The sequence below is a fragment of the Mirounga angustirostris genome, unplaced genomic scaffold (genome assembly GCF_029215605.1).
Source record: "Mirounga angustirostris isolate CCGP_5_RB_7025 unplaced genomic scaffold, mMirAng1.0.hap1 SCAF_5, whole genome shotgun sequence".
NCBI lineage: Eukaryota > Metazoa > Chordata > Mammalia > Carnivora > Phocidae > Mirounga > Mirounga angustirostris.
The window spans coordinates 4,083,184-4,097,592 of NW_026991713.1; the positions used below are offsets into that span (position 1 = coordinate 4,083,184).

Genomic DNA, 14,409 nt, shown 5'->3' on the forward strand with positions numbered 1-14,409 from the left:
AAACATTCCTACCAACCTCATGTAAATAAAAAGGAATCTAAGGGAGTACTACGAATAGCTATGTGCCAACATATCAGGCTGCCTGGGCCAAGTGGACAAATTCCAGGAAAGACACAAACTAGTGAAACTGACCCAAGAAGAAGTAAACTACCTAAACAGTCCTATAACAAGCAGAGATTGGATGAGTCATCAAAAAACTTCCGACAATGATAAAAAAGCCCAAGACCAGATGGCTTCACTGGTGAGTTCTACCAAATATTTAAAGAAAAATTAACACCAGTCCTTTGCAAACTTTTCCCCAAAATAACAAAAAACAGAAACATAAGAGAACACCTCTCAACTCATTCTGTGAGACGAGTGTTAACCTGATACCAAAACCAGGCAAAGGCATCACAAGAAAAAGAAAACTAAAGCCCAATATGCCTTATCAACACAGAAACATAAGTCCCTAACAAAACATGAGCAAGTCAAATCCACAACGTGCAAAGATCATATACCATAAGCAGGTGGGATTTACCCCAGGATGACAAGCTGGTTTAAAATAAAACAAAATTAGGGGCACGTGGATGGCTCAGTCAGTTAAGCGTCTGACTCTTGATTTCAGCTCAGGTCATGATCTCAAGGTTGTGAGATTAAGCCCCCCACAGGGTTCCATACTGAGCTTGGAGTCTGCTTGAGATTCTGTCCCCCTCTCCCTCTCCCTCTGCCCCTCCCCCACCATGCACGCACTCCATCTCAGAAAAAAATAAAAAAATAAAAAATAAAATTAATCACCATAATATACTATAGTAATAGGATAAGGAGCAAAAACCTCAACAGATGCAGACAAAGCACTTGATAAAATCTAACAGCTTTCATGATAAAAAACATTCAACAAACTACGAGTAAGTACAGGAAAATTACTCATCCTGAAGAAGGGTCACTACGGAGAACCAAACTTCACGCTCAGTGGTGAAAGACTGACAGCCTTCCACCTGATATCAGGAGTGAGACGCAGAGGTCTGCTCTTCACGTCTACTCAGCATTGTACTAGTCAGAGCAACTGCATAAGAAAAAGAAAGAAAGGCGACCTGATTGGACAGAAAAAAGTTAAACTATCTATTTGCAGAAGACATGATCCTGTATAAACAAAGTCCTTAAAAAAAAAAAAAAATATCGCAAAAAACCATCAGAACTAATAATGAGTTCAGCTCAGGTTGCAGGATATAAAATCAACATACAAAAATCAACCATATTTCTATAGACTTGCCATTTACAATCCATGAATGAAATTAAGAAAACAATTCCCCTTAAATAGCATCAAAAATAAAGTACTTAGAATTAACTGAACTAAAGCTATGTAAGACTTGTACACGAACATGCTACAGAACTTCATTAAAGAAGTGAGTAAGGCCTAAATAAATGGAAAGATACCCCTACACATGGACTGGAAAACTTAATCTAGTTAAAATGGCAATATTCCTCAAATTCAACTACGGATCCACGTACTGTCTTCCAAAACTCTAGCTGCTCCTCTGAACAAACTGAAAAGCTGATCCTAAAATTAATATATAACACAAGGGACCCACAAGAGCCCAAAAAACTCCTGAAAAAGAAGACAAAGTTGGAAGACTTAGTTTCTGATTTAAGACTTACACAAAGCTACAGTCATCGAGATAGTGAGGTACTGGCGTAAAAGAGAAAACAGAATGCAAACAACAAAACTAAAAGACACAAAAAGTCAAAACCCTGAACAGAGGAGCCTCAGGGAACTGTAGGGCAACAAGAAAAGACGAAGGTCTGTGTCATCAGAGTACAGGCACTGCTCTGAGGGCCCTGTGGCCTCCCACACATGCACACAGGCCATGCGGACAAAAGCACAACAGACTGTGATCCTCCCAGAATCCAAGAATGGGAGGCCCGAGGTTTCTGAGGCGTCTCCTTCCTGCCCCGTGGGAGGCTGCCAGGGACACTCAGATGAGATGTCCTTCTGATGAGATACAGAGCTGTCTGCCCACCCCCTCAGAATGTAAAACCGCTTCAAGCAATGGGGCATCTCCCTACGGTCATCCCAGTCTTCCAGCCCCTTGTCAGCATGTGGGACGAGGATCAAGGCTTCTCCTTTTCCCCGTCCACTGAAGTAACAAACTGTCTAAATCTAACAGTGACTTGTTGTGTCTTTACCGATTACAGTCAGCCTCAGCCTTGGCCTTCTATGGCCTGACACGGAGGCCCCGAAGGAGAGGCTGAAAAAGTATTCAAACAAACAATGGCTGGAAACTCCCCAAATTTGGCAACATAAACCTTCAGATTCAAGAAGTCTAGAGAACCCAGAGAGGATATACCCAAAGAGATCCACGCCAAGACATCATAATTAAACTTCTGAAAAGACAAAGAAAAATCTTAAAAATAAGCAGAGAGAAATGAAGCATTATGTACGGAGGTGGGAGACAGACATAACAATCTGGAAGACAGTGAATACCTCAACTGAGCAGAAGCCCATGAGACACATATCAAGGTCTAATCCTTAATGAACTACCTGGTACAACCACAGCAGTCTGATCTGAATGCCCCAGAGGGCTGCGTGTTCTCAGGCTGTGTCCCAGTCCTTGCCACCACACAAAAATTCTAACACCTCACTTTCCTTTTCCCAAGCCTCCAGGTGCTGTGGAGAAACTTTTCTTGTATCGTTCAATTATTAGAATTCAAATTCTTACTCTGCAAGGAAAGTGATCTGTTAGAATGTTCTTAAGCAATCAAATTTCTAACAAGATACTTACGGCCATTCTGATTCAGGCTGCTTCTGGTGAGCTTCAATGACGTCGATAGCAATGTTCAGGTTTTCTTCCAGTTCTTTCATTCTTTCAGAATTCAGGGATGTGAACAAAATCATTGACGAGTAGGCAACAATTTTTTTGTCTGGATGATTTAAGCAAGACCTTCCAAATAAAGAAAGGAGAGTGTGAGCCCCATTCAGCAATACGATAAAATATGATTATGATTCATATATAAGAATCATCCCATGAACAAATTCAGTGCCTACTGATGTTTTTAAGGATTTAATGAAGTACAACACTTTGAAACAAGTATACTATTTACTGTAAAAATAGCAATATAAAATGAGTCACAACACAAAGCATCCAATACTAAAGATGCAGCTGACTTAAGACTCAAAAGCAAATGCCATCTGATTAAAGAAAAAGATAAAATGATTACATTTATAAAACATTAAAATGTTAACTCCTGTTAGGAAAAAAAAAAAAAAACAAAGGCAAAACATGCTACATCATTAACGACAGGCATTCCTTCACTAGTTATGAGGGACAGAATGTTTAGAGGAAAGATGGTATCCTGGCAAGAAAGAGAGAGAATGGGGAGGCAAGAGCCCCAGTGGGAGTCCTGCTTCACCACCCATCAGCTGTGTGATCTCAGGAAGGTCACTGATTTATCAACTGTCAACAATATTATGGGTCGTGCACTATGGCAGGACTTGTTTTTTCAGTTAAACGTCATAATACTCTTCTGGAGGAAATATTATCCTTATATTACAGAAAAAGACTGTGTTGACTTTACTTGCCTGAGGGCACAAAGCCAGTGCCTCCCAAAGCTGGAATTCAAATTTGGTTATATTTGTCTCACAGATACATGCAGAGTGAAGTCAAATAACCTCTTGCAAGTGTGTTTTCTGATATAAAAATGGAATACAACGACCTCCTTGGCCTATCTCATGGGGCTTCAGTGAGGATCGGATTTGACACCATCAGTAAAACCACCATGTAAACTGTCATGACTTCTCTGACCACCCTGCTGAAGGGCCTCTCCTCTGTGTTTCTGTGATGTCTGGATTGACCCTCACTATGTCCGTTCTCACGCTACAGTGTGCTCACCTATTCCTTTATTTCCCCCACTGAAGATGGGCTTTGGGGAAGTAATAAACATATCTAAATTACCCATATTCCACTTACCTAGCTCAGAACCTCACAGATATTAGGTATTCAAAGTGTTTTAAAGGAATGAATTCTCAAGAATAAGTAATTTCTATTCCTGTAGCTTGAATTCCACAATTCTTTCCTCCCACCTAAGCTTAATTATCATTAATCATAAAGATTTTATGCCTCTAACTCTTAATTATTTGCAGGAATTTGAGAGCCAGTTGTAGACTCAGTGAACCGTTATCTGTTTATATCGAGTTCATCTGATCTGAACATCACCCTTTATGCACAGCCCAGAACACCCTACCACCAGGGAAGGCAGCAGAGACTTTCAGCAGCTGCTATCTGAGCAGGTGCAGCCTTTGGATCCAGAGAGCAGCTATGCCATTTACCAGCAACCTCAGTTCCCCAGCCTGTCCCACAGGGGATAGCACCACCTGCCCTGTAGGGCTGCTGACCAGGACAGGGATAACGCACAGAGAACGCCCAGCCCAGGGCACAGGAACGACAACTCCTACTCTACTGCTTACACTGTTGCCACAACCAAAGACACCCCACTCGTTGGCAACAGAGCCTGGATGAGAAGCCAGGCCTCCCACTCTCAGACAGTGACTCTCCTATTACCTATCCTTCCTCTGCTACCTGCTCACCCTTTATCTCCATGCTCAACTTCTTACGAACCAACAACGCTGATCAAAACAAAATAGTACATCACCAGGAAAAGCACCATGAACCAATCTGGACAGATTGGTTATCCACATCTTACAGCTCTCCAGATCTACCAAAACATACAGCCTTGTGCCAGGCATATGAGAAGTGCTCAACAGGGACGCCTGGGTGACACAGTCAGTCATGACTCTTGATTTCAGCTGAGGTCATGATCTCAGGGTCATGAGGTCAAGCTCCATGTTGAGCTCCAAGCTGGGCATGAAGCCTGCTTGAGATTCTCTCTCTCCCTCCCCTCTTACCCTCCACCCCATTTTTTCTCCCTCTCCCCTAACCCCTCCCCCCTAATAAAATAAAGAAGTGTTCAGTAAATAAATAAATGACTAGTTCACTGCCCATACTTCAGCGGTTTATGGCTTTTTTATTATAAATTTGTTTTCTTATCGGGGCGCCTGGGTGGCTCAGTCGTTAAGCGTCTGCCTTCAGCTCAGGTCATGATCCCAGGGTCTTGGGATCGAGCCCCACATCGGGCTCCCTGCTCCGTGGGAAGCCTGCTTCTCCCTCTCCCATTCCACCTGCTTGTATTCCCTCTCTCTCTGTCAAATAAATAAATAAAATCTTAAAAAAAAAAAAAATTTGTTTTCTTATCAATTATAGTAAACTTAGTATTTCTTAATCAAAACTTTTATTTTCTTAAAATACAACTGACATACAATAAAGGGCGTAAAACTTAAGTGTACAGCCCAATAAATTATTAGATATGGATACACCTCCATAACTACCAGCCAGATCAAGACACAGAACATTCCTAGAACCCCAGGAGATTCCTTCATGACCTCTCCCAGCTCGTACTGAACCCACCACCACCCACCAACAATCACCTGGAATTATCCTGAATTCTACCATCAAATGTTAGTTTTTCCTGTTTTTGAACTTGATGTAAATGGAATGATATAACCAGTCTTTTTAGAAGTCAGAAACCCTTTTATCAATATACTCACAAAAAGAGTTCTGGGAAAGCATGCACCCAAACAACAGACTGGGAATCTTCATTCCGCGAGGCAATGTTGCCTAGAAACTGCAGGCCACAGCGAAAAGCTGAGGATTTATAAAAAGTAAAAAAGATATAATTTAAAATTTTTGGACATACTGAATGAACATATCTTAATAAAAAAAACATTCGACATTATTAAACAGGAAGTTTCTGTTAGCTTCTTTACTTATGTAAGTCTCTCACTGCAATGAAACTTCGGACACGACATTAATATTAAAATGCCTTACTAAAACAATGTACTAGAGACAAAATTAATTAACTTCTTTAAAAGACCGTAAATGGACACATAAATATACCTCTAATTTACATTAAATATCCCTGGATTATGTATTCCAATCAAAAGAGCTACTCTTAGACTGGATTTTATAAAATCTAACTTACTACTATTGAAAACAAACATCTAAAGCATGAAACTATAGAAATATTGAAAGTTAAAGAATAGCAAAAAGATATATTAGGCAAATACCAGCCTATAAAGGAAGTCATACACCACTTAAAATGAGATGTAATAAACATTAAGGCAAAAAGCATTATTGGAGATTATTATTAAGTCATTTCAGGGTGCCTGGCCAGCTCAGTCAGTGGATCATGTGACTCTTGATCTCAAGGTTGTGAGTTCAAGCTCCACGTTGGGTGTGGAGATTACTAAAAAAAATAAACTTTAAAAAAAAAAAAAGGCCATTTCAGAATGACTTAATTAATCAGAAAGATATTAACAATTTTAAATTACAATCACCTAATAATATGGCCTCATACACACACACATACACACACACAAAAGAAAAACTGACAAAGCACGGAAGAGAAAAATCCACAATTAAATTTGGCAGTAAGTTATACATCTTTCTGGGTAACTTAATAAATAAGCAGACAAAAAATTAGTATATTTAAAAGATTTTAATAGCATTTAATAACAACCTAGTTGACAGATTTAGACTATTTCACCAAATAAAACTGCAGAATATTGGACAAAACCCAGAATGCTGACAACACCCAGTGCTGGCACGGATATGGAGCAACAGGAACGCTCATCCACAGCTGGTGGGGACGCAGAAGGGCACAGCCGCTGTGGAGGAGAGTTCAGTCCAGTGGTTTCTTACAAAACTAAACATACTCTTAATGTATAATCCAATAATCACAATCCTTGGTATTTACCCAAAGTAACTGAAAACTTATGTCCACACAAAATCCTGCATGTTAATGTTTACAACTAAGACGTCCTTCCGTAGGTGAATAAACACACTGTGGTCACAGCAGACAATGAAATATTATTCAGCACTAAAAAGAAATGAGTTATCAAACTATGAACAGACATGGAAGAAACTTACACGCACATTACCAAGTGAAAGAAGTCAATGAAAAGGCCACATGCTGTATGATTCCAACTATGACGTTCTGGAGAATGCAAAACTATGGAGACGTTAGAAAGATCCATGGTTGCCTGGGGTGAGGGCAGGGACGGTGAACAGGCAGAGCACAGAGGACTTGAAAGCAGTGAAACTACTCTGTGTGACACTATGATGGTAAATACAGGTCACTGCACATAGTTTTGTCCAAACCCATAAAATGTAAAACACCAAGAATGAACTATAATGTAAACTATGGGCTTTGGGTAATAACAATGTAACAAATGTGTAACAGGTGGTTAGGGGTACTGATCCCCACACAGTCAAAAATCCACGTGACTCCCGACTCTCCCAAAACTTAACTACAAATAATCTACTGTTGATCAGAAAATTTACGGATAATCTAAGTAGTTAACACATATTTTGTATACTACATATGTTATATACTGTATTCTTACAATAAAGCAAGCTAGAGAGAAGAAAATCCTAAGAAGGAGAAAACAAATTTACAGTCCTGCTCTTTAACAAATCTGCATATACGTGGAGCTGAGCAGTTCAAACCTATTGTTCAGGGTCAGCTGTCCCTTCGGTGCCAGATGTCAACGGCGGGGGGAAGCTGTGCAGGGGTGGGGGCAGCACAAGAAGTCTCCACACCTTCTCATTTTTGCTGTGAACCTAAAACTGCTCTGAAAAATAGTCTATTTAAAGGAAAGAGAGTAACAGCACAAAAGAACGGTTTGGTGACCAGAAAAACAGACCTACATGCAAGTCCTACCTTAATGTGAGCCTGAGTGAGCTATCTGACCTTTGTGAGATCCAAGTTCTTCACCATAACGTGACAGTACCTGTTTTGTAGAGCTGTCGTAAGGATGACATGGGAACCCACTAACACTGCTGAGCGCTCAGCAGGGAACACAGAAAAGGCTCAGACGGCCACCCCTCTTCACTAGCACATGATATGGCCTTGACAAATGCTGGTTTAAAAAGTCCAGTTTCCAAATGTTACATGAAAACTCGTGTTTGTTCCTGTTGTCAGAGACTCTAAATAGATACCCTGAGTGCTTACTGTATAAATCCTTATTGAGAATCCTACTATTGAGACAGGTACTTTCACCCTCATTAGAGAGCTCAGGAGACCAAGACCCAGAGAGGTTATAAGGAACCTGACCGAAGTCACACAGTCATAAAATATCATAATTCTGGATTTATTTCTGTGATTGTATCAACCCAATGTGGTAATCTCATGCTTAGCAGAATACCCACTGGGTTATACATGAAGTTGATTAGTAAAAAAGGAAAAATTTTTTTCAACTGCAGAATATGCAGTCTTTCCAAGGACGTAAGGCATATCATAAAACAATACTTCACCATATAATGGAGCAAAAGACAACTCTCAACACGTTTTTATTTATTTATTTATTTTTTAAGATTTCATTTATTTGTCAGAGAGAGAGAGCACAAGCGGGGGAGTGGTAGGTAGAGGGAGAAGCAGGCTTCCCACTGAGCAAGGAGCCCGATGCGGAACTTGATCCCAGCACGCTGGGATCATGACCTGAGCTGAAGGCAGATGCTTAACCGACTGAGCCACCCAGGAGTCCCTCAACACATTTTTAAAAACTGATATACAGATAATGCTCACTTACTACATTACAATTATGTTTATATACAATTACTTGGAGGAAATAAGTCCCAAAAATGATTAGAAAATCCCCACATGTTTAAAATTAGAAGACAGATCCTAAATAACCTATGGGGACAGAAAAGAAATCACAATGGAAATACAATATTTCAAACCAAATGTCAACAAAGATACCAGAAACCAAAGCTTCTAGATGCAGCTAACACTGTACACAGAGGAATATTCATAGCTTTAAAACACATACTTTGGGAAAGAAGAATAAAGAAAATAAATGAGCTATAAGCATTTGCTTCAAGAAATTACAAAAAGAATAATAAAACAACCCAAAACAGTGAAGGAAGAAAAAAAGATTAAGAGCAAGAAGTTAATAAAATTGAAAGCAGTCATAAAAAGAGAATACTGAGATCCGAAATGTGACTCCTCAAAAAGCTCAGTACTGACTGACCTTTGGGAAAACTGATCAAAAAGGAGAAAAGGCACAAAGAACAAAGACATTAAATTTTCAGAAATGACAAAGAGGACATGGCCATGGATCTTGCAGACATCAAAAAAGAAAGTCAGAAAATAGTGCAAATACCTTTAGGCCACACTGTTTAAAAATTTAAATTAAATGAACAAAACCCCAGAACACAGCTCCCAAAAACCGCCTCTGTAAAACATTCAGGGAGCACCTGCAGTCGTACCCATTAAGGTCATCAAACCAGCAGTCGAAAATTTTCCCACAAAAAAAAAAAAAAAAAAGGATCCTAGACCCAGGCAGCTTTATTGCCCAATCACATTGAAGGAAGAAATCATTCCATTTTACACAACTCTTCCAAAGAACAGAAGAGAGAGTAGACCCTAACCGACTTGGTGAGGCTCGCATAACTGTGATACCTGAGTCAGAACAAGCACAGCAGGAAAAAGGACGCGAACAGAATGTAAAAAATACTAAAAATGTATTTCACACTGAATCCAGTCACATGCAGCATGATGAAGCCGAGCTACACCTGCGCTGCAAAGCTGCTTTAATGTTACAGAGTCAGAATCTGTACCTGATCACGTTAACCTACGAAGGGCACAGCTGTATGATCACCTCCAGTACAGCAGGGAATGTATGTGATGAACTTCAACACCCACTCACAGTTCCAAACAACAAACAAAACAAAACAAAACTCCCAGCCACCAAAGACTACAAGAGGGCTCCTTTAACCTAAAAATGGGTATCTAACAAAAAATCTACAGCACACATTATAATGAATAGCCAACTGGAGAAAGAGTTCCTTCTGAAAGGGAAGGAGACAGAAATATCTGCTATCACCATTTCCAGTCAACTTTCTACTGAAAATCCAGGCCAGTAAGACAAAGGATGGCCAAACACTGGAAGACACTAAACTTTTTTTCTCGAAGACGCTGTTGAAAATCACTAGGTAAGAGGATTTGTCTTCACAAAACAGTAAGTAATTGTAGGTTAACAGTATGGTACTAGGGCAGGAATAGATAAATAGACCAATAGAAAAAGAGCACCCGTCCCCTGCAGTGAAGTTTCCCCGGGGATGAGCTCCTGCAGAGCGTGACCAACTGGATGTGTCCAGCAGCCAAAAACTTCCTGAGGATGCTTCAAAGCAACCTCCCCGTGAACAACTTCCCCTGTACCCCAGACGGTGGATTTCCAGCAAGTTCCACCACCACCGCCTCTCAGCAACTTCTCCACGCGAGAAGTGAGCCATGACCAGGCCATCTCCAAGGAGAGCTGGATCTCAGATCTGGGGAGGGGGAGTCTCTCCCTTGGACACCCATCTCAGCCCTAGGTGTACTGGCAGCCCAACATATCTGCAAATCCTATATTCTCTGGCATTGTCTGTACTTCTTAGTAGTCAATCCCCGGTGATTTCAAGCCCTTGCTAGAGTTAGTGATTCTTTCCGTTAAATTTTCCCTGTTCAAGTTATGGCGTGCTTCCCATCTCCTGGACGTGCCCTCGCTGGCAGAGAGGATGGAGAGAAGGAAGAGGAGGAGGGAGGAGCAGGGAAGAGAGGGAGGAAGGGGAAGGGGCCCCACTGGGAGCAAGAGGGCACCAAGCATGGACCTTAGAACACGATGAGGGCTAAATCAGCCCGGACCAAGTCAGGCGGACAAGACTACTTATTTCAACGAAGAAAAAGTGAGTATAAAGAATTAAACCACAAAGGCAACACTGAGGTAACACGGAGATTACGGCTACAGGAAATGGCTACACCCTTGGAACTGAAGGCATGGAGGGAAGCAGGTAAGGTTCTGAGAAGCCGGAGCCGGCAGGGGCTCTGCAGGGCTGGAACCCAGGCCTCAGGGTTAAGGGGATGCCCAGCTACTGTGCGGGCCTCGGAAGCATGGAGGACACCTCCGAGAGTGGGACTCGGGAAGGGCCCCGGGCAGCTGGTAACGGTACTCCCGGGGTGAGCACAAGGAGGCTGGAAGGGGGCAGCAGCTGCGGCTTTCCAAGGGAGACACGAATGGGGGGCAAGTCCCACCCTCCCTCCTCCTGCCTGCCAGCCTCCCACCGCATCCTTTATTAGCTGACCCTAACAGAAAGCAAAGGACAGGTGTGTTTGTGGCCTCCCAGCCCTGGCAACGCCAATACGAAAACAGAGACAGGGGGTGAGAGCTTGAGTTGAATAATGACTGCCTAAGAACCAGAACAATATCTAGCATTAAGCAATCACTAATGTGATATGCACGTGTGATTTACGTGGATTCTTATTTTATCTTCACAATAAGGCAGACCGCATTATCTACATTTCACAGATGAAGAAATGGAGGCACAGAGTGATTCAATAAATCAGCCAAGGTCGACAGCTAGTGAGGGGCCCAGCCAAAACCCGGAGTGGGCTGTATGCCTTCAACACCAGCTCTTAACCAGGGCAGGTGCGCTGAAAGAAGCCAGCTAACATTCGTATGGTTCCCATGGGTAGAGCGATGCTAATTGGTGAAATACTTAAAATACTTCTGTGCTTTGTGGTAACCAGACACGACCATGAATCCCTGCAGGCCCACCCCTGTCCCAGCCCCTTCCTCAGGACACACCCCATACCTAAAAGGCCACTGCCTGACTGAGCCTCAGCCTCCCAGGGCCATGCCCCAACTATGCCTGGCATGCATGCTGAGGTGTCCACACCCACACCCTACTGTTTGCTCACTGATTTTGAAGTGGTTCACATCAGGGCCAGGGCAGCCCATGCAGGCGGAATGGCATGTGATGAGATCCCGAGTGGAAGGAGACCAAGACACTTCTGGGGAACCAAATACCCACATAAGTACAGCATGAGGCAAAGAGGCAAGAGTAATAAAAGTACCTAACACTTGCTGAGAATTTACTAGGTCCTAGACACTGTGTTCTAACCATGTTACCTCATCTAATCCCCACGACAACCTTAGGAGCTAGGCATTAATATGCCAGCCCTTTGACACAAAGCTCTAGGGATCACCTCACTTGCCTTTGGGCAAAAGCAGCAGGGCTGGCAAAAACCAGAGGTGGCTCTTCCCCGCCCCCCCCAGGAATCCAGGCCAATCAAGGAAGGTAAAAAGTTACAGGAGAAGGAGTTGAAATGAAAGATTCTGCTCCATGAAAGGATCCCCATAGGGCAGCAACCACGAGACAATTTTAAGAGCAAGGCACTTCTGAAGTCTTTAAACTTGCTAGACCTCTGCTTTGCTGGAAGAGGGGTGGGCCTCCTGGTGCAGCCCCAGAGCTCCGGCCCTCCATCCTCAAGACTCTCCTGGGACTGGGCCTTCCCTTCCAGGCCTATCGCCTGAGCCCCGTGAACCCCTGGCCGAGCACAGAACGGGCTGCGCTCCTGATACCTCAGAGGCAGAGGAGCTGCAAAGATTAAGAAGGAAGAGATACGCGATGTGCCTGTGCCCATCACCTGCTCACAGTAACTCGGCAATCGCAGGCTCAGAGAGTTCTGGAATCGTGGCCAAATATGGAAACACTGAGATAAGAATACAAAGAAATACTAAGAAATACAAAGACAAGAAAATGATGAACCAAGAACTTCAAAACTGAATTACCTTCACAATCTAAAAGAAGATATAAAACTGCAGGCACACACTCATTCCCAGGCAAAATACTGACAAGGGACTAAAACAGCCAAGTGTTTGTCCAAAGCAGCCTGCGTATACGTGATGACTGTTTTTCTTTCCCCTTTTCTGAGTTTTTAAAAATTACTCTATAATGAAATCATAGAAATTGTTTATAATGAAAACTTATATCCCCATTTTTAATCTTGTCACAATTTAAAATGACAATTTATATTTTTACCGAATAGTTTAGAATATTAACACACAAACCCTTGTAGAATTTAATTTAACACACACACACACACACACACACAAGCCAACAATGTAAGTTGTAAGCCAACTGACCTAACAATCATTTGGGCAACTAAAAATTAGCACTCTGAATCAGAACACAATTCCAGGAAGGAAAAGGTTTAAAGATGTCCCAGCAGCAAGAAAAGAAAACTCCAAACAAGTACTAATGACAGTTTACTTTTACCAAACAGCTTATCAAGTGATCTGTGTAAATACTGCAAATGTTACAAAGCCCCTCAAAAGTCTCAACATTATTTTTACAGATTAAAAACAAATAAAGGCCAAAAACACCACCAATAATTCAATTAAAATAACTCATGCCTGTGTTTACATAAAATTTGATGAGCATAATATATTTGTCACACCACTGCAATTATTCTCTGAAAATAATACTCTAAATATTATTTTGACAATGTAATTACAGTGTTTACCTCAAGATTGGTAACAAAACGCTAGCACAGATACGCTGCTAAAAATCCACCAAGAATAAGGTTCTCACAGAGAAATAGCCACAACACAGTAGGGGCACTTTATTAAGAACCAGAATACTTTTCGAAGGCTTGTATTAGGCTTGAACTAACATACTATAAAATTTTTTTAAGTTTCACTGTAGAATCCAAATTTCACTGTGGAATTCCAAACAAATTCAGGAACACTGTGGACCGCCCTTTTCAAGAAAAAAGCAAAAAACACTATTTAACTCCCATTTGCCTCCTTGCCTCAGTAATATCCATCCAACTCTGCCTACAAATTCACATCATCTACGTAAAGCTGACACAGTGGAAAGTAAAGACCTAGAACAGGGGAGAGATGGCCCATGTCATGGACTGGAAGACTCTGTATCATGAAGATGGCAAGTCTCCCCAAGTGGATCTACAGACTCCACCTAATTGCTAGTATGCACAATATAGAAATAACTCTTTTTTTTTTTTTAAGATTTTATTTATTTATTCATAAGAGACAGAGAGAGATGCAGAGGGAGAAGCAGGCTTCCCGCTGAGCAGGGAGCCCGATGCGGTTAGGCAGACGCTTAACCATCTGAGCCACCCAGGCGCCCCTATAGAAATAACTCTTAAAACTCAACAACGGGGGCGCCTGGGTGGCCCAGTCAGTGAAGCATCTGCTTCCAGCTCAGGTCATGATCTCAGCATCCTGGGATGGAGCCCAGAGTCCAGCTCAGCAGGGAGTCTACTTCCCCTCTTCCTTTGCCCCTCCCCCTGCTTGCACACACTCATTCTAAAATAAATAAATAATTCTTTAAAAAAAAAAAAAAAAAACAACTCAACCACAAAAAGGCAAACAGCCCAATTAAAAACTGGGCAGAGAACTTGACGAGACATTTCCCCAAAGAAGATTTACAAATGGCCAAAACAAGCACATAAGAATATGTTCAGTATCATTAATCATGAGGAAAACACAAATCAAAACCACAATGAGACACCACTCCGCAACCATCAGGATGA

The 14,409-nt window shown here is 41.8% G+C and overlaps 1 protein-coding gene across 1 annotated transcript in view; it reads right to left on the reverse strand.

Moving 5' to 3' along the window:
* The window catches only part of ATXN10 (ataxin 10), a 158,236-nt gene that overhangs the window by 115,121 nt on the left and 28,706 nt on the right, over positions 1 to 14,409 (reverse strand). The window contains exons 4-5 of the mRNA XM_045872342.2: positions 5,579 to 5,675; positions 2,760 to 2,918 (exon numbers count right to left, since the gene is read on the reverse strand). Of these exons, the coding sequence (XP_045728298.1) occupies positions 2,760 to 2,918; positions 5,579 to 5,675 (256 nt within the window). The remainder of the gene's footprint in view (positions 1 to 2,759; positions 2,919 to 5,578; positions 5,676 to 14,409) is intronic.